The 20,249-nt window shown below is 40.8% G+C and overlaps 5 protein-coding genes across 16 annotated transcripts; 3 read left to right on the top strand and 2 right to left on the bottom strand.

Moving 5' to 3' along the window:
- Nucleotides 1–125: 125 nt before the first annotated feature.
- Nucleotides 126–4,842, top strand: phtf (putative homeodomain transcription factor). Of its 2 annotated transcripts, none has more exons than XM_032436036.2 (9): nt 126–382; nt 1,655–1,719; nt 1,788–1,927; nt 1,992–2,484; nt 2,546–3,447; nt 3,597–3,775; nt 3,831–4,051; nt 4,118–4,247; nt 4,306–4,842. In XM_032436036.2, exons 2-9 carry the CDS (start codon nt 1,694–1,696, stop codon nt 4,789–4,791), a joined length of 2,577 nt encoding a protein of 858 aa, XP_032291927.1. In that variant the 5' UTR covers nt 126–382; nt 1,655–1,693; the 3' UTR covers nt 4,792–4,842. The 2 variants fall into 2 exon arrangements, with proteins under 2 accessions (XP_032291927.1, XP_002050476.2); XM_002050440.4 differs by having other exon boundaries at nt 1,652–1,719.
- A 718-nt stretch (nt 4,843–5,560) lies between these two features.
- Nucleotides 5,561–7,779, top strand: Mccc2 (methylcrotonyl-CoA carboxylase subunit 2). Its single transcript, XM_002050441.4, has 4 exons — nt 5,561–5,812; nt 5,870–6,123; nt 6,181–7,067; nt 7,124–7,779. The coding sequence occupies exons 1-4, from the start codon at nt 5,675–5,677 to the stop codon at nt 7,597–7,599; spliced, it is 1,755 nt and encodes a 584-aa protein (XP_002050477.1). The 5' UTR covers nt 5,561–5,674; the 3' UTR covers nt 7,600–7,779.
- Nucleotides 7,780–7,913: 134 nt separating this feature from the next.
- On the top strand, nt 7,914–16,252 carry Eb1 (microtubule-associated protein RP/EB family member 1). 11 transcript variants are annotated; one of them, XM_070209882.1, is made up of 8 exons: nt 7,914–8,073; nt 12,314–12,466; nt 12,534–12,679; nt 14,307–14,574; nt 14,952–15,103; nt 15,160–15,242; nt 15,301–15,373; nt 15,436–16,252. In XM_070209882.1, exons 2-8 carry the CDS (start codon nt 12,346–12,348, stop codon nt 15,484–15,486), a joined length of 894 nt encoding a protein of 297 aa, XP_070065983.1. In that variant the 5' UTR covers nt 7,914–8,073; nt 12,314–12,345; the 3' UTR covers nt 15,487–16,252. The 11 variants fall into 11 exon arrangements, with proteins under 11 accessions (XP_070065983.1, XP_070065982.1, XP_032291930.1 ...); XM_070209881.1 differs by having other exon boundaries at nt 14,949–15,103; XM_032436039.2 differs by lacking the exon at nt 14,307–14,574 and adding an exon at nt 13,373–13,775 and having other exon boundaries at nt 14,949–15,103.
- Nucleotides 16,253–16,887: 635 nt separating this feature from the next.
- On the bottom strand, nt 16,888–17,735 carry LOC6624902 (CDGSH iron-sulfur domain-containing protein 3, mitochondrial). The gene is made up of 4 exons (XM_002050443.4): nt 17,579–17,735; nt 17,358–17,517; nt 17,179–17,272; nt 16,888–17,120 (listed from the first exon to the last, which is right to left on the bottom strand). The coding sequence occupies exons 1-4, from the start codon at nt 17,624–17,626 to the stop codon at nt 16,997–16,999; spliced, it is 426 nt and encodes a 141-aa protein (XP_002050479.1). The 5' UTR covers nt 17,627–17,735; the 3' UTR covers nt 16,888–16,996.
- A 581-nt stretch (nt 17,736–18,316) lies between these two features.
- Nucleotides 18,317–19,466, bottom strand: LOC6624903 (aldo-keto reductase family 1 member B1). The gene has a single exon (XM_002050444.4). The coding sequence runs from the start codon at nt 19,328–19,330 to the stop codon at nt 18,395–18,397; it is 936 nt and encodes a 311-aa protein (XP_002050480.1). The 5' UTR covers nt 19,331–19,466; the 3' UTR covers nt 18,317–18,394.
- Between the last annotated feature and the right edge of the window lie 783 nt (nt 19,467–20,249).

The raw sequence follows: 20,249 nt of genomic DNA, 5'->3' as shown, positions 1-20,249 counted from the left end.
ATACCAGCCCAGAATCGTTAATTTGAAAAGTCGATATACAGCTATCGATACTGTTTGGTGAGCGTGTGTGTAGACAATGTTCCATTGTGATATATTTTCGCTCTCAATATTCGGTCACACTGCACACATATCTCCCAAATATTGTTAGAGGAAGACGTCTCGTCGTAGAGCTCTATTCCGTCAATTAATAGTTTCGGCCGTAAATGCAAGTGCAAAACACCAACAACTAAACGTTGGTATGCGTAGTGCATGCTAAATTTATAGTAAAAACAATAAGTGTCTCAGCGCGTTAAGAAAAACGAAAGGAACACTCCAACAGTCCAAAGATAACGCGCGCCTGTTGGAACCGTATAAAAATCGATTCGAATCTGTTAAATTTCAGGTAAAGTGCAAATCGATGAATGCAAAGTGCATTGATTTTACGTGTTTCACATATATTTCAATCAAAAAACTGCCCAAATGTGCACATAGAAACGGTTCACCTTGAACTCGAAGGCATTGCAGAGACGCCCCAGCCATAGACAGCCGCGCATACCAAAGCAATAAATACCAAAACAAATGTTGTTGTATTGCGATTTCTTTGATTTGCAGTTCATTGCAGTTTTGTATGTGCATAAAAACATATTTGACGACTAGTGCAGAATATTGACATTGATAAGCACAGCAATTCTTTGGCTCTAAGCATTTTATCGCATTTCAATGTGAAGGTGAAAGTTATCAGCTGCTTGCAACGCTTTGGCAAATGTAATTTTGTTATTGTTTTGCACCTGGCCATGACAACGATTGTATACTCTTTCCTTTGGCCAATGATGCCTAATGAGTGTATGCAAATTATGTGTGTGTATTCGAATAATACGACAGCCCTGTCATTCGTGATTTTTTATAGGGTATATAATCTGTTCCCCAAGTACGTAACACATTATATAATATATATGTATATGTATATGTGTATATATATTTGAACCGCGTCGATATGCTCAGCAATTAGGATCTTTCGTATGGGCATAATCTTATTAGCATCGAAATAATATATCATATAGTTGTTATAGAAACAATAATTGTCATGATAAAGTGTCCCATGGGAACAGCTCGTCGGAAATTTATAAATATATATCAATGCACATCGGCTTTATGCCCGCAAGTGTATTTAATGTTCGCCAAGAACTCTGCTTTCTTGTTTGTTTATAATCGTATCCGGCACCAGTTGTTTATATCACATACTTACATTGTTGCAATTCAATTGCAAGGGTATTTGATATTTGAAGCACAAGAATGTGTTTCATTTTTATAAGAAATGCCCAGGGCCTTTATCACAAAACCTGCCACTAAAACTTATCATTAAATGCAGTAATTTACAGATATCATTTACTTCTTGTTAAGTAGAACGTGTGCTTAAGCTCGGCTTGTTTACTTAGAAACCCGTTTCAAATATAAACATAGCTGCAGCTGTTCAAAATCGGTAGATTTTATAGAACAAACTAAAGTTTTATTATAGAAACAAAAAAAATACCCTACACGGCTTTAAAAGGGAAACTGTAGGAAAAACCCGCTCATTGTTCAGCCAGAATTCAATTGTCGAGCCAGCAAGAGCTGCTTGTAGAACTAATTTAGAAAGAGTTGAATTAATATCTTTATCTTGCTCAATTCGCAGCAGGGCGCATGACAATTTAGCGGCTTGTATGTCATTATTACTATGAAATTGGATGAAATTGTCGCATGGTAAGCAATTGCATCACATCAGTTTGACACACTTTTGATTAACTAATGTTGTTTTTTTCTTTTTGTAGGTACCAGAAACGAATCGGCACCTATGATAAACAAGAATGGGAGAAAACAGTCGAACAGCGCATTTTGGATGGCTTTAATAGCATCAATTTGAAGAACACCAAACTCAAGACAGAGCTCATCGATGTAGATCTGGTGCGAGGTGCGTTAGCCTATGCAATACTCTGTAAAGCATTAATTTATGATTAATGATTATTTTGAAACAGGCTCCACATTTCCCAAAGCAAAACCAAAACAAACTCTGCTCACTGTCATACGTTTGGCTATACTGCGCTACCTTTTGCTGCCCCTCTACGCACAATGGTGGGTCAAGCAGACGACTCCCAATGCCTTTGGCTTTATACTCTGCCTGTACGTCACACAACTGATCAATTGGGCCATATACATCATGCACAGCAATCGCCTGGCGCCGCTGGTCTACGATCGGGAAACAAATACAACTGTTGTCGATGATGTGGCCACGGCTGCCGTCGATGATAAGCAGCATTCGGAGGAGAGTGCCGATCTGCTTAGTGCGCTGCTAATACCCTGTGCGCTTAGTTTGTTGATTAGTTTAATACACTCGCAGATTGTGGCAACAAATACGTCGCCGAGCGGCAGCAACAAGAACAAATTGCGTCGCTTTTCCATGTGCGCTTTTGGCGAGAAACCGAATGCGCCCAGAGAGCAGCGATTGCGGCGACGCAAAAAGTTTGTACGGCAAGTATAGAGTATACCTAATCATAACCGCAGCCTAACTAATGATTAATTTGTTGCACAGCCTGCGCCAAGCCGAAACGGATATTTCACAGCCCAGCAGCAATCACTCATTGAGCGCGCGACGTAGTAAACTGACTCCCCTGAACACCGAAGCCAACTCAGAGTTAATGCCCTGCAATTGCAGCCCTTTGCCCAGCGAGGAGACCTTCCCAACCACAACTGCCATAACCATACATCATCATCAAGCGGCTGCAGCGGATAGCACAACGGTTAGCGAGCCGCTGTACGATCTCAGACAGGTGGCAAATGCTGCACCTGACAGTCCGCACAAAAAGCGCAATGTCAATTGGCATACGCCCATCCAAATCTATGCCACATTCGATCAGAATGAGCTGCCCTCGTCCAGCATTGAAGTGTGCAACGGACCAGCGTCGAGTGGCGCATGCTTGGATCCCAACTACAGAGCACGTCGTAGCATTGGCGAAGACGATGGCTTCGAGAGCCTGAACAATAAAAGCTCCAGTGGCGAGGATAACAATCATTCTCCCAATGTAGCCAATGTTGGTAGTGCGAGCGCAACAACCACTGTCATCTCACCGCCCCCCACACATCTGCGCCTGCGCCTAAATGTTGGCGGCAGCAACCAGACCAACGGCGGCGGAAGCACCAATGCGCCGTCAACTGAAAAAGTTACCCATGAATCCACGAGCAGCTGTGCAGAGTCCGATGAATGTGACGATGCGGATATTATATCCAGTCCCGCATCGGCTGGCACACAAGAGTGCAATACATCGGCCACCGATTGGCTGGGCGTGACCACCAACAGTGAAGATTGCAGCTATACATCCGAGTTGGATCAATCCGATGGCGGCTATAAGCATCAGCCATGCAGCGACGAGGAGATTCCCGAGCTGGACATAACACCCACAACCATACTCAATCCGCACAGCAGCATGGATCGCAGTAAGTTGTGTCGCAATTGAATGACTAATTGATTGTAGAGTAAAACCGAAAATACATTTATATTATATTTATATTCATATTTAATATTTTAGATAATACCATTATTATCTGCTTTATTTGAATTTCTTATCGCCACCTCTTTACCCCAGTTAGCTGCACTATTTGGGATCAACGCGATGCGAAAAAGGCGCAAATGTCTGTACTGGAGATAGCCTCCTGCATTATTGAGCGCGTCGATTCGCTGGGCGTGACCAATGATTACATCTACATAGGCGTCTTTTTCTCATTCCTACTGACGCTGATACCCACATTCTGTCGGCTATGCGAGGTACGTGCTGGGCATGGTAAAGCGTCTTCGTGCTTAATTCTACCTGTACTTGCAGATCACAATTGATGCGGATAAGGCCAGCGAGATAAGCTATTTCTATATGCCGCAGCTGTTGTGGGAGAAGTCATCGTCCTCGTTTTTTACACTCTTGGGCTTTGCCTTTGGCGAGGCGCAATGGGAGCGAACCGTATTGGCGCTGGGCTTTGTGCAGCGCCTGTGCCTGACACTTATATTGTTTATGATATTTGCTGTGGCGGAGCGCACCTTTAAGCAGCGGTAAACTGAAGCGTTCTTTATATAATTATCGCACATTTTTACATACATTCGTTTATTTTGTTGTAGTTTTTTGTATGCCAAGCTATTTTCACATCTGACTTCCTCACGACGCGCCCGCAAGTCGAATCTGCCCCACTTTCGGCTCAACAAGGTGCGCAACATCAAGACCTGGCTGAGCGTGCGCTCCTACTTGAAGGTAGATCCATATTGCACACCTTGAACCGAATCATATCTTAAATGTATATGCCCTACAGAAACGCGGTCCGCAGCGTTCGGTGGATATCATTGTATCGGCCGCATTTATAGTCACCCTGCTGCTGCTGGCCTTTCTCAGCGTTGAGTGGCTCAAGGATTCGGTGAATTTGCACACACATTTGACACTGGAGGCGCTCATTTGGTCCATTACCATTGGCATCTATTTGCTGCGCTTCATGACGCTCGGTCAGAAGATACAGCACAAATATCGGAGCGTATCGGTGCTGATCACTGAGCAAATCAATTTGTATTTGCAAATCGAACAAAAACCTAAGAAGAAGGAGGAATTAATGGTCTCAAATAGTGTGCTTAAATTGGCCGCTGATCTATTAAAGGAGCTCGAAACGCCATTCAAGATCTCTGGTCTCAGTGCCAATCCATATCTTTTCACAACCATCAAGGTGGTCATCCTATCGGCGCTATCGGGCGTGCTAAGCGAGGTGCTGGGCTTTAAATTGAAGCTACACAAAATTAAAATTAAGTAAGCCAAAAAAAAAAAAAATAATAGTAATCCACTAAAAATATCACACACGGAAGTACAGAATAGAGCGGATGCGACGGCCCGGGCGTATGTTATATTTTTGTAGTACAATTTTTTGGAAAAAAATCTACAATATCTAAATTAACTACATATAGATAATATATACACACATACATTATATTTAAAAGAAAACATTTTCGGTAGCTAATAAATTAAGTAAGCGAATGTTTATGTTTTGTCATGTGATTGTTTAGCAACGTTAACTACTTAACTTATTATTATATTACAACTATTAGTGGTGTTTTAACAGATATCCTATTTATATATATATATGTTTACATGAACGTATCTGATAGACATTAGAGAGCCGTGCACAATCACGTTTAACATGTTCGCAGAACCTTTTAGCATAGCAACTTATCTATACCTATATATATACCATAAATTAATGAATGTTTGTCTATTTCCTTATTGTTGTATGAGAAAAATGCGTTATCACAAGTTCAATTCAAAAATTAATAACTAAAATAGTGCGTTGCAGCTAATAAAATTTACCAAAGTCTACGAAATTTGTATGTGACAAAACAATTTATTAACAGCTCAAGTAAAAATGATGTGAAAGAGTATTAAGGTATTCCCTTTTGCTAATATACATTTGCTCGTCTGATTAGCTTATCAAATATCAAAGCAATTCGCTAGCTTGAGCATTTTAACAACAGATGGCGCTGCTTGCACTTTGACAGCTGATCGTGTTGGGGAGTGTGACCAGAGCTTGCACACACACGCCGCCACACCTGACGTAACAGCGCTTTGCCATTTTCTGTGATCTTTAAACTCGACAAATTCCACTTATTTATTGCATTTACAAAAAAAAAACATCTCCAATAATGCTGAAGCTTCCGTTGACTCAAATGCTGCGGCATTCCGTGGCCAACCAGCTGTTGCGCAGCCAAACGCGTCTATTGCACCTGGGCGAGGCGAATGTGCTGAGCAGCGACATTGATAAGCAATCGGCCGAGTATAAGGTAAAAACAGGTGTTTTATTTATGCACAACTAGGCACATATACTCTATTTTCGACAGGACAATGCCAACGAGATGAGCAAGCTGGTCGCACAGCTGCGTCAGCTGACCAGCCAGGTGTTAACAGGTGGCGGCGCCAAGGCCATCGAGCGTCACACATCGCGCGGCAAACTGCTGGCACGCGAGCGCATCAACCTGCTGCTGGACAAGGGCTCACCCTTCCTGGAGCTAAGCACGCTCGCTGGACATGAGCTCTACGGCGATGAGCTGGTCAATTCGGGCGGCATTGTCACCGGCGTGGGACGTGTGTGCGGGTTAGTCTCCAATATCCACACTTTCACAATTATTTAATGAGCTTCTCATGCCGACAGCACCGAGTGCGTTGTGGTGGCCAATGATGCGACGGTCAAGGGCGGCAGCTATTATCCAATCACCGTAAAGAAGCATTTGCGCGCACAAGAAATTGCCCAGGAGAATCGCTTGCCCTGCATTTATCTGGTCGATTCCGGCGGTGCAAATCTGCCGCGCCAGGCGGAGGTGTTCCCCGACAAGCTGCACTTCGGTCGCATATTCTACAATCAGGCGAACATGTCGGCGCTGGGCATACCACAGATTGCCGTTGTCATGGGCAGCTGCACAGCCGGCGGCGCCTATGTGCCCGCGATGGCCGATGAGAGCATCATTGTGAAGCGCCAGGGCACAATCTTTTTGGCCGGACCACCGCTGGTCAAGGCGGCAACAGGCGAGGAGGTGTCCGCTGAGGATTTGGGTGGTGCCGATCTGCATTGCAAGACCTCTGGCGTAACGGATCATTATGCGGTGGATGATGAGCATGCGTTGTACCTGGCCCGCCAGATAGTCAGCAATTTGAATCTGGATGCGACTAATGCTTACAACGACCAGCTCCAGCACTCCAGCCAGCAGAACTTCCGTGTGGCCACGCCGGCTGCTGTGGGCGCTGTGGAGGAGCCGCTCTACGATCCCAGCGAACTTTATGGCATTGTCGGTCCCAATCTGACCAAGAGCTTCGATGTGCGCGATGTGATTGCACGCATTGTCGATGGCAGCCGCTTCACGGAGTTCAAGAAACTCTACGGCGAGACATTGGTCTGTGGCTTTGCCAAGCTCTATGGCCGCACCGTCGGCATTGTGGGCAACAATGGTGTGCTCTTCTCGGAGAGCGCACTGAAGGGTGCACATTTCATACAGCTGTGCGCGCAGCGCAAAATACCGCTTGTCTTCCTGCAGAATATAACGGGTGAGTTGTTCCATCTAAATCTGGATCTTTTAGCAGCTTGTTTTGTTCCTCTGCAGGCTTCATGGTGGGACGCGATGCAGAGGCTAACGGCATTGCCAAGAACGGCGCCAAAATGGTCACAGCCGTGGCCTGTGCCAATGTACCCAAATTTACGGTTATTATTGGCGGATCCTATGGAGCTGGCAATTATGGCATGTGTGGACGCGCCTATTCGCCGAGGTTCCTCTACATGTGGCCCAATTCGCGCATCTCTGTTATGGGCGGCGCCCAGGCTGCTAATGTGTTGGCCCAGATCACAGAGGATCAGCGCAAACGCGCTGGAAAGGATTTCAGCGAGGCGGAGGCGCAGAAAATTAAAACGCCCATTGTGGAAATGTTCGAACGGGAGGGTTCGCCCTACTACAGCACCGCACGTTTGTGGGATGATGGCATCATTGATCCGGCGAATACCCGACAAGTGCTGGGCCTCAGCCTTAAGGCAGCTCTTAATAACGCCGGACATGACACAAAGTTCGGCGTTTTCCGCATGTAAAAAAAACATGATATCAAGCTATGAAGGGAGAATTTGTGCATTTGTGGGCATTTAATGTTCAAAATTGTTGTAACTGTTGCATTTATTAGTGTTAAGTGAAATGTTTTCCTTGTGAATTTGTCATATTTTATAAAAAAAAAAAAACAAGGGCATGGCCCAAGTTTTTCAAATTTAAATAAACCCGAGACCAAAACTGAACATTCAAAATGTTGACGTATCGATTAATCGATATTGATGCCGCTCAAATAACAGAGAGACGCAAAAGCTTAACAGCGACTTAACATGAGCATTACATTCGCATGCATTGTCAACACTAAACAAAATTGCTTTCGCAACACTAGGGCGAGCAGTCGACAACACTACGTGAAAACGGTTCGTCATAGAATTTGGGTTTCCTTTGTCATTAATATCGTTAAAATAATAAAAAGTACGGTTTAAATTCTCTCAGCGACCACAAAAATTGTAATTAAATAGGTGAGTGCACAAAAAGTCAGGGAAGTGAAACAGCGGCATAGCATTTATCCAAGTGTACATATATATAAATGTGTTTCTTCTGTGTGTGCGTGATGGTGAATGTTGCGGCTAAGGCGGCTCTTTCTCTGCGTTTTTTTAGCTCCGTCTTGAGTGTGTGCATGGCAAAATCTAGAAGTAGCGTCAGCAGAAAAGAAAGTTCAACGGCAAAAAAAAATGCGAGAGTTGCGCGTGTATGTGGCGATTTTAAAATAGCCTTGCCGAAAACTTCAAGTGCACACTTGAGCACAAAAGTAGGAGAAAATATCTGTACATGATGCGCAACGCTGCAGCTGTATGTGTGTGTGAGACTCGAGTCACACACACACACACACACATCCCTGTTGTACGCATTTAAATGTCGCCCGTGTGTTGCAGGCGTCTGTGCGTCTTTTGAGTGTGTGTGCGAGTGCGCCCAAAAATAAAATGTGTGCGTGTTGCTGCCTGTTACCATGTGTGTGTGTGTGTGTGTGGCTTCTGCCTGCTGTGCGCTTGCAACAGGAACAGCCATAAAAATTCCACTGCCGCATTGCAATTACAAATCGTCAGGCCTTTGCGGCTAATCTGTCGTGTAGATGCCGTTACCGTCTTTTTCTATTTTGCCACTTAACATTTCTACCTGCTGCAAGCGAAATGCATTTTAAGCCTGACGAGTGTTGCCACACTTTTTTTTTTCGTTTGCATTTCCTGTGCTCAGGTGTTGCTTTTGTTTTAGTATCTGCCAATTCCAATTTATTTGCATGACGTCATCGCCTGTGTGTCAACTCGTTATGTGGTCTATCTGTCAACCCCCGCACATTGTTGTCCAATCGCATGTGTGTGTGTGTGTGTGTGTGTGTGCTTGTGTGCGTGCGTGTGTCTTACTGATATTTGTTCAGGTTCGAACGCCTTGGCTTGTTGTCTTTTAGCTGGCTACTATTTTTTTTTATTATTTTATTGGCTTCATTAAAATTGCTGAGCTAGCGGCTTTGAGGCGAACGCCAACGCCGACGCTCTCACAAAACTCGCCGGCTTTTTCACACATTCACAGATCAGTTCGAAACGCGCAGAGGCACACACACACAAACGAACATGTGTGCGTGTGGCTAGGTGGGGTATGCAGCTAACAGCTTTTGCTTTCATGAGCAAAGATCGATACTTAATTATGACAAGCGCTTGCCGATTATCCGTTGATCGATGCCGATAATTATATCGTGCCGGCCATTAGTAAAGTAGTTTAAATATATATCGCAGACTCAGCCTATGAGTAGTTCGCTCTGTGTTGTAGCTGCGTTTAATTAGTTGGCAACGTCGTGCCGTTTGCCACAACTTCCGCTGCAACTCACACACGCACACACAGACGCGCACACTTCAATCAAACACCCCCGCGCGCACACACAAACACTTATCCGTCAGCCATCGACAGGGCAAACAAAACAAATCCCCCGTAATGAGTTTTCAACTTGTTGTGTATTTGGGGCAGTTTTGCCTGCCATAGTTGGCGCACTTCAATCAATAAACAACAACAACAACAACAACTGCAACAATACGAAACACAGCTGAAGGAAAAAAACATGAGTTGCCGCAGATTAAATACCCTTGCAGACATATAACAGATGTGAGAAATAGTTATATAGCTAATGTTTTCCATGCTAAGATGATATTTTTTTTTGAGATAGTGGAGGATGTTTCTATGGGATGTATCTATATTACTCCGATGTTGGTTAGATTTGTCTTTCATTTAAGGTGCTTGGTAAAGCTAGTTGTAATAAGATAGTTTGATTAGGAAACTTGTAAAAACAAATAGTTCTTGCTTCTCTGATATAGGGATCCAGCCGACGTTTACCTGCTTGCAGATGTAGCTATAAGTCGACTTGTTTGTTAATATATTGTTCAAGAATGGGTCTCGGAGATGTCTCCTATGCGTTACACACACTTTGTGACAATAATATAATGCCTCTTGTGAGGGTATTGTAACTCGCATTTGTATTAAGTTCCGGCAGTTGCTCCTACTTTAGTTTATATCGCAGCGCGCGCCCTTTTTTTTCGGGTTCAATGCACTTGCCACACTAAGCTACAACGTGGCGAAATTTCCACACACACACACACACAGAGAAAAAGAGAGAGAGAGAGAGAGAGCAAGGCACAGTCACTTGGAGCTATGGCCTGATATTTATAGGCACATTTCGGTGGTGTCCAACCAAATGCCGGCTGAATCAATTTTCTTTATCAACGTGTGTACCTTTCTTCTCTGTGTGGCCCACGTTGCGGCATTGGTCATGTTTTTCTTTATTTTCTGCTCTTGATAATGCCAAATGCCTAAAATGCTGTGCCTGCTGCTGATGCCTGCTCTGCTCAAGCAGCATCAAGAGCATCGCCAGCGAACCGTTGACAAACCGCCGCCCAACGGCAGCAGCCGCCGCCGCAGCAACAATCGCCGCAGTAGCAATCGCAGTCGCAGTCGCAGCCACAGTCCAAGTTCATTGTTCGTTGGCTCCAGTCTCGCACGGATTGCGCTGCTATCGCCACATTTTACTTGTGCGTTGTTGTTTTTTTTTTTTTTTTTTTCCGTTTGTTGTACTTTATTTGTTTTTTTTTTTTCATTCCAATTTTAATTTTGCCTCATTGTGTCTTGGCGGGCGCGTTTGCATGTCGCTTGCATTTTACGCTCTCTTAAGTTTTCTGGAGAGCTTAGAAGAAAAAAAAGTTATCTGCAATTATATGAAATAGTGCGTTTCGACTGAAGTTTTTGTCTACGCAAATTGTGAAAACGGGTCATCTTCAGAAGTTATATAAATATACCACTCTATAACTAATTTTCGTAATGCAGCTGCTAGCTGTGCAATCTTGACTTATCCCTAAACTATAATCATATTTATTGCTCTTTTCCCCTGTTTCTTTCATTCTCATCTCAAAAGGGGGAAGGGAGAAAAAGCTCTCAACAGCTCTCGATCTCTGTTTTTCAATCAATCGTTTTTAAATCTTCTTCTGTGCGATTCTCTTGCGCATTTTTTTTAAACACTCGGTGATTCCTTTTTTTAAATATCGCCTCTCTGCGCGATTCTCAGGAATTCAAGTAAGGCTTGCAAATGTTGATGTTTATACAATATGCCAATTTTAACAGTTTTGTTTTGCTCATGAGATTATCTTTATCTTCTGTATTTATAATACAAAGTCCTGTTGGGTACAAACTTTTGCCTAGAAAAGACCTGCTAGGTACAAACTATCTCCTATTGATATTTATTTGTAAACACAGCAGGTTTTGATAAGATTCCACACTCTGTAGTTTACCAGCCAATTATTACTTTAGATTATTTTTAAGCATGTAGTAAGAAATATTTTTTGATTAGTTCATTTATGGGGCGCTTCCCCACTTATCGATTGATCGTTGATATCTCTTAAGACTATAAATTTGTTAGTCACGATAATAGGCAGCTGTATAAACATGGTATGCATATAATAAGCATAATAAAACAATTTATTTAAAGTAGTTTGAAGCTTTGCGCTTATTTGCTAGGCTGAGTGGGTGTTGGATCATGTTTGGAGTAGGCCCTGATCTTGACTTCTTCTGGTTTATTCAAAAGTGTTGCTTCAATTCTATCATAACTAAACGTAACTAAACGAAAATTTTGAAAAAAAAAAAATTTAGTTAAAATAACAAAACAAGAAGTTTATCAAGAATTATAACAAGAAATAACAACAAATATAATGTATAACCGTATGTACAGAACCACACATAATTGTCTTTACAATCGAAAAAAAAAAAACCCAATCAGTTAGAAAAACTTACTCACCGCATCTTGCGCATAGTTGAATTCCAAATGGGTAATTAGTTGAAAACATTTGGCAATCTGGCGAATAAACAATTAAAAGGAAAAGGCAGCGGACAACTTTCATGATGTACACACATATATATATATATATATATATGTCTGACTCTCGTGCCAATAACAATCAACTGCATGCCACATGCTGCATGCCGCATGCCGCTGTTGGCTGTTGCATTTGATAGTTGTTTTCTGTGTGTGATTATCATGATCTTGATATTGAAGGCACGGCACGCACATGTGCGACGCTTCAATGCACACACTCACAAAATATGAAGCAATTATAAGCCCAACCATAATTAACAGCTTTAGCCCACACCCACACACCTTGCCTCCTTATTTGTATTTTTCTGTTTGTTATTAAATGAATTTTGTTGATTCGTTTTGTTGTTTTGCAGCAACGAGCAACAAGAGAGCAGACTTCAGAGATATGGCTGTTAACGTATACTCCACAAATGTGACGTCAGAGAATCTGTCCCGTCACGATATGCTGGCCTGGGTGAACGATTGCCTGCAATCGCAATTCTCCAAAATTGAGGAACTTTGCACGGGTAAGTTTCACCTTCCGAACCGTTTAATGATCAGTTGCGTTATATATTTATAATTGTCCATATTTAGGCGCCGCTTACTGTCAGTTCATGGACATGTTGTTCCCAAATTCAGTGCCCGTCAAGCGTGTCAAATTCCGCACAAATCTGGAGCATGAGTACATACAGAACTTTAAGATCTTGCAGGCGGGCTTTAAAAAGATGTCGGTCGATAAGGTAAAAATTGTATATGCCGCTAGCTATCGCATCTATTTTATAGTAACTCCTTCAATTCAAATGAATTTGTTTTATGCTTGAGTTCAAGTTATTTCTCTATGATTTACATTTTTTTTTTTTGCACACGTACAACTTTTTTTTTTTTTTTAATATTGAATAACTCAGCGCTGTGTGTGTTGTGAAGATCCTTTTGTGCACACATTGATTATAATATTTGTTTAAAACATTAACGTGTTAATGGTTTTGAAAATATGTTTATAATTTGTAGTCTCCTCAACGATAGTGCAATCCAATTGTGTGTTTAGTTAGTTTTTAGACCAAACTTCGTTGTTGAAGACGGTAAAAAAATGGTGTTGTATGAAATTTGAATACTATATTCAAAATTGGGGGCTCGAATACGACGAATAATATAATATTGATAATAATGATAAATGTCTTCACATTTGCTGCAAGCCATTTAATTTATTTTAAATTTAGTTTGTATTATAAAAGATTTGAGAGTTCTTAGAGGGTTTGGGTTTGCGAGAAGTTTTATGTACACTGTTTAAAAGCTTAATTTGAATATTGTGCGTAACTAACTGACATTTCCGTTACAAATCAACAACAACGACAACAACAACTGCTGGCAAACAATCACAACAACAATATCAACAACCACAACGTCAACAACAACAACGACTACAACAACAAAAGATAATACCAGTTGATAAGCTTATTAAGGGACGTTTCCAAGACAATTTTGAATTCCTGCAATGGTTCAAGAAGTTTTTCGATGCCAATTATGATGGACGTGAATATGATCCATTGGCGCAACGTAACGGCATCAAGCTGGGCAACGGAGGCAGCCATACGGGCAGCGGTGTGGGCAGCAGCAGCACCGAGCTGCATACGATGCACCGCCGGCCACAGCAGCAGCAGCAACAGGGGCATCATCATCAGCAGCAGCCGCTACTCCACCACCACCAGTCGGCGGTGAATAATGGTCGCACTGCAGCAATACGCAGCCAAACTGGTATGGGCTCCATGAAGAACATTGCGGAAGAATATGAGATTGTTAATGATGTTAAAAAAGAAGCTGGTGACGGTGATAGTCGCTGTATGCGAGTGTTATTTGTTTTCTATCATTTTATAATCTTCTGTGTCTGGGCAAAAAAAAAAAAAAAGAAAAAAAACCAAAAAGCGAACGTGAAGCACGCGGAAGCGTAAACCAAACCCCAAAAACGACGCATACTACAAAAAGGCACACACAGAAATACACAAACACACCACTAAACATTGACATATGGTTGTGCACACACACACACTCACACAAACACATCCCGGCACTCAACACACACGCACACACAGAACCAAACACAACACAACACACACCCGCAAACACATCGTCTCTTGAGTTGTTTGTTAGTCTCTTGTTTTAGTGTGCACATTTTTCTCATATATGTAATTTGATTATATTTTTTTTTTGTTATTCTCTTTTATTTTTTGGTTAATTTTGTTTTGTTTTAAATTTAATCTGTTCTGTTTAAAACTGTCGCATACTCCTGCTCTTGGTTGTTTATTCCTCATTCCATTCAAGTACACTTGCATATTATTCTCTTTCTCTCACTCTCACACATTTTACTTTTAGATAATACCCATTGACAAATTGATAAAGGGTCGCTTCCAAGATAATTTTGAATTTTTACAATGGTTCAAAAAGTTCTTCGACGCCAATTACGATGGCAGAGATTATGATGCCAGCGCTGTACGCGAAGGTGCACCGATGGGCTTTGGCTCAGGTGCTGCTAAATCTCTGCCAGGCACAAGCAGCGGCGGCGTCGCCAGCTCTTACAGGCGTGTGCCAACGGCGGCAGCGACACGACCAGCAGCAGCAACAACGACAGCCTCAAAGCCCAGTAGGTTCTCTTGGTTTGGTTTAGAGTTTCGCAGTCGACACCACACCTTTTATTCAATCCCATCATAACCCGATCATAACATACACATCTATGTACAAATTTGTTCATCTAATCCATATTATACAACTACTATCACTCACTCATATTTAACTCTATAATTTAACAAAACTGAATGCACAAAATCTACAAAATGAAACACAACAGAGCGCCAAATTGAACGCCAGCCATTTGACGTGCTTCACGTTTGTTAAATAATTAATCTAGACCCATTTTCTTTAAGCTAACCGTGCATATAGAAGATATAGATATGATGGGTATAAACTAACCTCTATCTTTCCTCTTCTTTTATTTTTATTTTATTTATCCAATCCAAGCAGTCTCTAAGGTGCCCCCACGCACAAACAATGCGACACCACCGAATAGAATGACGGTCGGCACCACGGGAGCCGTAAAGAAGAATGATTCGGCTGGTGCGCAATCGAACCATCAGATTGAGGAATTGTCCAGTCAGGTTCGTCCACAGGTAGAGGTAGTCAGCATCAATAGTATTCATTTTTGTTTGTTTGTTCATATCGCCTTCCAAAGGTTATGGATATGCGTTTAAATCTGGAGGGTCTGGAAAAGGAGCGTGACTTCTACTTCTCAAAGCTGCGCGACATTGAAATACTGTAAGTTGAGTCTGCACTAATATTTACTTTGATTAACGTGTCGTAACTCTCCTCACAGTTGCCAGGAAGCCGATGAGGCAGAACCAGCTCAGTTAGTTCAAAAGATATTGGACATACTCTATGCAACTGAGGTAAGCGAGAGATTCATTCTAAATTCAACAACTTGCATAATCAATTTGTTTTGGCACCACAGGATGGCTTTGCGCCACCAGACGATGCACCACCAGAGGACGAAGAGTACTAAAGTATATAGTCAACAGCCCACGATTAATTGTTTGCTGCATACATATATCAAAACCGAACGGATTACTTTTAAGTCAAATTGCTGCGCTAAACTCTTAAACTGAAACTAAATTCAAAAACAACAACAACTATAACAACAGATGGAACCAATTAACCAACGAGAAACAATTCAATAACAAAGGAACTCCCATACACTCACACACACTCGCACACACACACACACACACATACACAAACAACATAGGAACAACACACTAAATAGAAATGTATTGTATAACAAATAATACGCATGGATATATACATAGATACATTACACATGTACATTAGCTATTAATAATTCATGCAAAACAATTTGACTTAGTAATTATGTAACTTAAACATTTACTAAATGGCGATTAGCAGCTGCCGATTGAACATGAATTAAAAAATATATAACGCGTTAAAACTGCTCAATTTTGTTTAAGACAAAGCTGTGTTATGTTGCCAAGCATGCAATAACAGAACATTTTGAAGAATAACTAAACAAATTCATGATCAGTCGCCTGCTGCTGTTGCTATTTAGTAAATTGAACATAGGCATATTGCATCTAAATTGTTCGTTGTAGGTAACAAAAAAAAAAAAAAAAAAAAAATTAAAAAAACACTCAACAGACAGACACAGAAACAAAAAATAAACAAAAGCGTAGCAATGAGTAGCTTGCAAGAGGAAATCGATGTAAAACACGAAATTGTTAAAAAAAAAAATATTTAAATTAAATTTATAACAATTTGTTTTTTACTAGCTTTTCAGAACAATGTGCGAATTTCTTTTTGAGAATATGAATTTATAAGTTTTAACAATCTTGTCATTGACTTTCGTTGTTTTTTGAGCAGTGTGTGTAGGAAACCAAGTCGAAGTTGTAAAATGTGAGCTAGTTTATGCAGTTGAGATTGGCAATTTGAGTTTTTCAAAATTTTCTTAAACAATAACAATCATGTGTGCGCATGATATTATGAATATAGTAGTTATTAAGCCAATTTTTGCTATCAACTCTTTTTTATTTCTATATTTATGTGTAAAAATCCGAACGTTAAAAATTTAAATAAAAAAAAAACAAAACAAGCAACTCTAATTTCTAAAAACACAACTTGATTTATTTTATGTTTGTTTATCTATAATTTAATCAACAATTTGGTTTGTTTTTGAAATTTTTCTGTCTAAAAGCCTTTTTAGTTTGAGCACAAAATGCTGTAAATATTTTGTTAGCTTGTCTTATCGTGGCTAAAATTAATGAAAATATATATATTACACACCACATATGCATTATATATACAGGAACATATAATGTATGCATGTAATTGGGCATTTATTAATGTATGTGTATAAACAAAGTTCTATAAACTAGAATAAAACATGTGTTGCTTCTTGATTCGAAATGATGCTCATCGTATTTCTCATTTGTGATATATGCTACAAAATGCATTCCATTTTAAACAAATTATTCAATTAATATTTATTGTATAATTATTAATTATCTAACGGCTGACTGAATGTCCGGCTGCTTGTGGGTGCCATCGCAGAAGGGTCGGTGCGTGGTGTGCTTGCAGTTGCAGAGCCAATAGTCGCCGGTTTTCTCCACCTTGAACCGTATGGGCCTGTGGTGAGTTTATGCATTATTTGTTAGCCCAAGGTTGTATTTTAGTTGTTATTTACCTCAGCTTAATCTTAAGAAATTCATTTTTGTGCGTACCATCGCACAGCGGCTGCGACTTGGACTTGCCGCACAGGCACCAGCTGTAGGTTTTATCTGTGTAAGTTGCAACATGTGTTGTTGATTATGTAAACATATTTTTATTATATTACAATAGGTCTACGGTAGCTGTTTAACTAACCTTTCTCCAGATGCAGTTTAAATGGTCGCTTGTCGAATACGGCGCCGTTTTCCTTTTGCAAATTCGCCGTTTGCTTATCCTCGAGCAAATTTTTGGGTATTGTTTTGGCTGTCGCAGCTGCATCGCCGCTTGATTTGGCGCTGGAGCTGTAGCAAATTTGCTGTGTAGGCAGCGTTGAGAGATGGTAAGTCTTATAAATAAGAGTATTTATGTTTAGCTACCTTTAAAAGCCAGGGCGCACGCAGTTTTTGTCTTAGTATAATCGACATTTTCGTAAAGAATTTTTGGCAAGCAGCGTTAAAGTGAAAGGCTGATATAAACAGCTGTTTGCTGTCAAAGTGTGTACCTATTTAAGTTAAAGCAATAAATGGTCACTCTAAACAGTACGAGAATTGGTAAGCTGTAAAGCGTGGTATTTAAATACCAGAAATAATTAGTAACTACAAACCAACCTGTTGATGCCCTAACTTTTTTGTGCTCATATTATATTTGTTTTCAGCTCGCTTTCATTATGCATAAATAATAATTAATTATGTTTTGTCTAATAATATAACTTTATTTTGCTGTTTGCTAGCCTTCAAGGTCATTCGCCCCCAACCATTTATTTAATTTCACAATAAAATCCGTCAACTGATAAGACAGACACTTCAAATCCCGGCGACAAACATGACAGCATTTAGCAGATATGATTTCAATGCGCCGGGAATAGAAATAAGTCAACGTAACAGTTGCATTAGTTAACTTGTACACTTTATCTCTAAACACAATCATTCAGGCTATATGTACATATATATTTTTACACGCTCAAAATGAAACAAATACTAAAAAAACTTGACAACCTTCTAATTTTGCTAGTCCCATTTACGTAAGATACCCAAGATAAGATGCGCAGCAGACTTGGCTTTTATCAAATGTGCCCATTTACAAGCTGATTAGCAAAAGTCTTCTTGCAATACAACCCTGTGTTTTGTGTGTTTTTTTTTTATTAAAAATAACTAAGCCAGCTTATTTAAATGCTTAAATAAAGAAACGTAACTCTAGAATTGATCGTGAAATGGATAATATTTGTGACCAGACATGCCGCTAAAGGGCACTGTGCGCACGCCCGTGTGATATTTCTCCATGGCGACCATATCCTCCTCCTGCAGCTCGAAATCGAATACATTAAAATTTTCGGCAATGCGCGCCTTATTCGACGACTTTGGCAGCGGCACGACGCCAATCTGTATCAGATAACGCAAACATATCTGTGCCGTCGTCCGGCCGTATTTCTTGGCCAGCTGTTGCGCACGCTCATCGTACAGGAATGGCGGCCAGTGACGCGCCGGCTGCGGGCGTGCCAGCGGGCAGTAGGCGCAGATGACGAGTCCATGTTGCTGGGCATGCTCGCGCAGCTGCTGCTGCTGGAAGGCCGGATGGCATTCCACCTGGTTGACCACGGGCTTGATGCGACAGTTTTGCAGGACGCGCAACGTTTGCGACGCATTGAAATTGGATAGGCCAATGCTGCGGGTAAGTCCCAGATCCACAAGTTTCTCCATTTCACGCCATGTATCCAAATAATCGACATCGGTCAGCTCCAGTGTGCCATGCACATTGTTGTCGTTGTGAAACTTTTGGCCAATTGGCAAATGCATCAGATACAGATCTATATAGTCCAGACCCAGGTTGCTGAGACTCAATCTAAATGCACGCTCCACAATCTCCGGATCGTGGTGTATGCCACCCAATTTGGTTGTCACAAACAGCTCCTCCCGCTTGATCACGCCCTCGGCTATTTTCTCGCGTATCGCCTTGCCCACCTCCTGTTCGTTCTCGTAGACAAACGCGGTGTCTATGTGTCTGTAGCCAATGTCGATGGCGTCACGTGTCGCCTGGTAGGCTTCCGATTCGTATGATTTCCAGGTGCCCAGGCCCAGCACGGGCATCTCCTCGCCATTGTTTAGCTTGATTCTTGGCGCTACTTTTGTCATTTTGTTGCTAATTAATGACAAATTAAATAGAAATAATTTTTGATTGTTGACGCGTTTCTAATTTCGTGTGGATCGATGATAGCGCAATCAGTTCCAGCACGTCCAAGGTTTACTGAGCAACTAGCGCGTTCTACCAGCCGGTTCTACTATTATATGATTCAGCAGCTGGTTTTGCAATTACATATAAAAAAGCCCGCATCTCTTTAATACCCTGTGTGTATTAGCCCATGCAAGAGGTTATGACAAATGTGAGCCCGGGCATGTAGCATGTAATTTGTAATTTACTGTCTATATATGTATCTACTTATTGGGTATACATTCTACTTAATTTGTTGCCTTTCGACATTTCTTATAAACAAAACGAAGCTGAGATAAAAATATTTGCGTTTGACAATTTGTCAAAAACGTAAAAAACTTCATAAATAACATAATTAAATATTCTAGAAACTGAAAAAAAATTAAAATAATTATTAAAATAATAACAATGATGATAGTTATTATAATAATAAAACAAAATAATAATTAAATAACAATAATAATAACAATAACAATAATAATAATTATAATAATAAAAGCAATTGCAATAATATAATATAATAATATTCATAAAAATAATAAATAATAACAATAATTATGCAAAGTTAAGTTAATGTGTCGACGATTATAATCGAATTTCGTACCTTGACTTTTTTGTTTGTCATAAATACTGCCACATTTGGTACTTTTGCAGGGTATTTGCACGTCATCATCTCGAAAAGCTTTTCAGTGTTTTTTTTTTTTCGTTGAGTCATGCGATGAACTCACAGCTGTCTCGGTTTTCCCACACGCACGAAAGCTTTCGCTCACGAGCTTTTTGCTGAGCGCGCTTTTATTTAAATTCAAAAATGTCTATTCATTTATTTTTTCTGCTAACACATAA

This window comes from Drosophila virilis, chromosome 5 (assembly GCF_030788295.1).
Source record: "Drosophila virilis strain 15010-1051.87 chromosome 5, Dvir_AGI_RSII-ME, whole genome shotgun sequence".
Lineage (NCBI taxonomy): Eukaryota > Metazoa > Arthropoda > Insecta > Diptera > Drosophilidae > Drosophila > Drosophila virilis.
The sequence above is the reverse complement of the archived record's forward strand: the minus strand, read 5'-3'. Positions and strand labels throughout refer to the sequence as shown.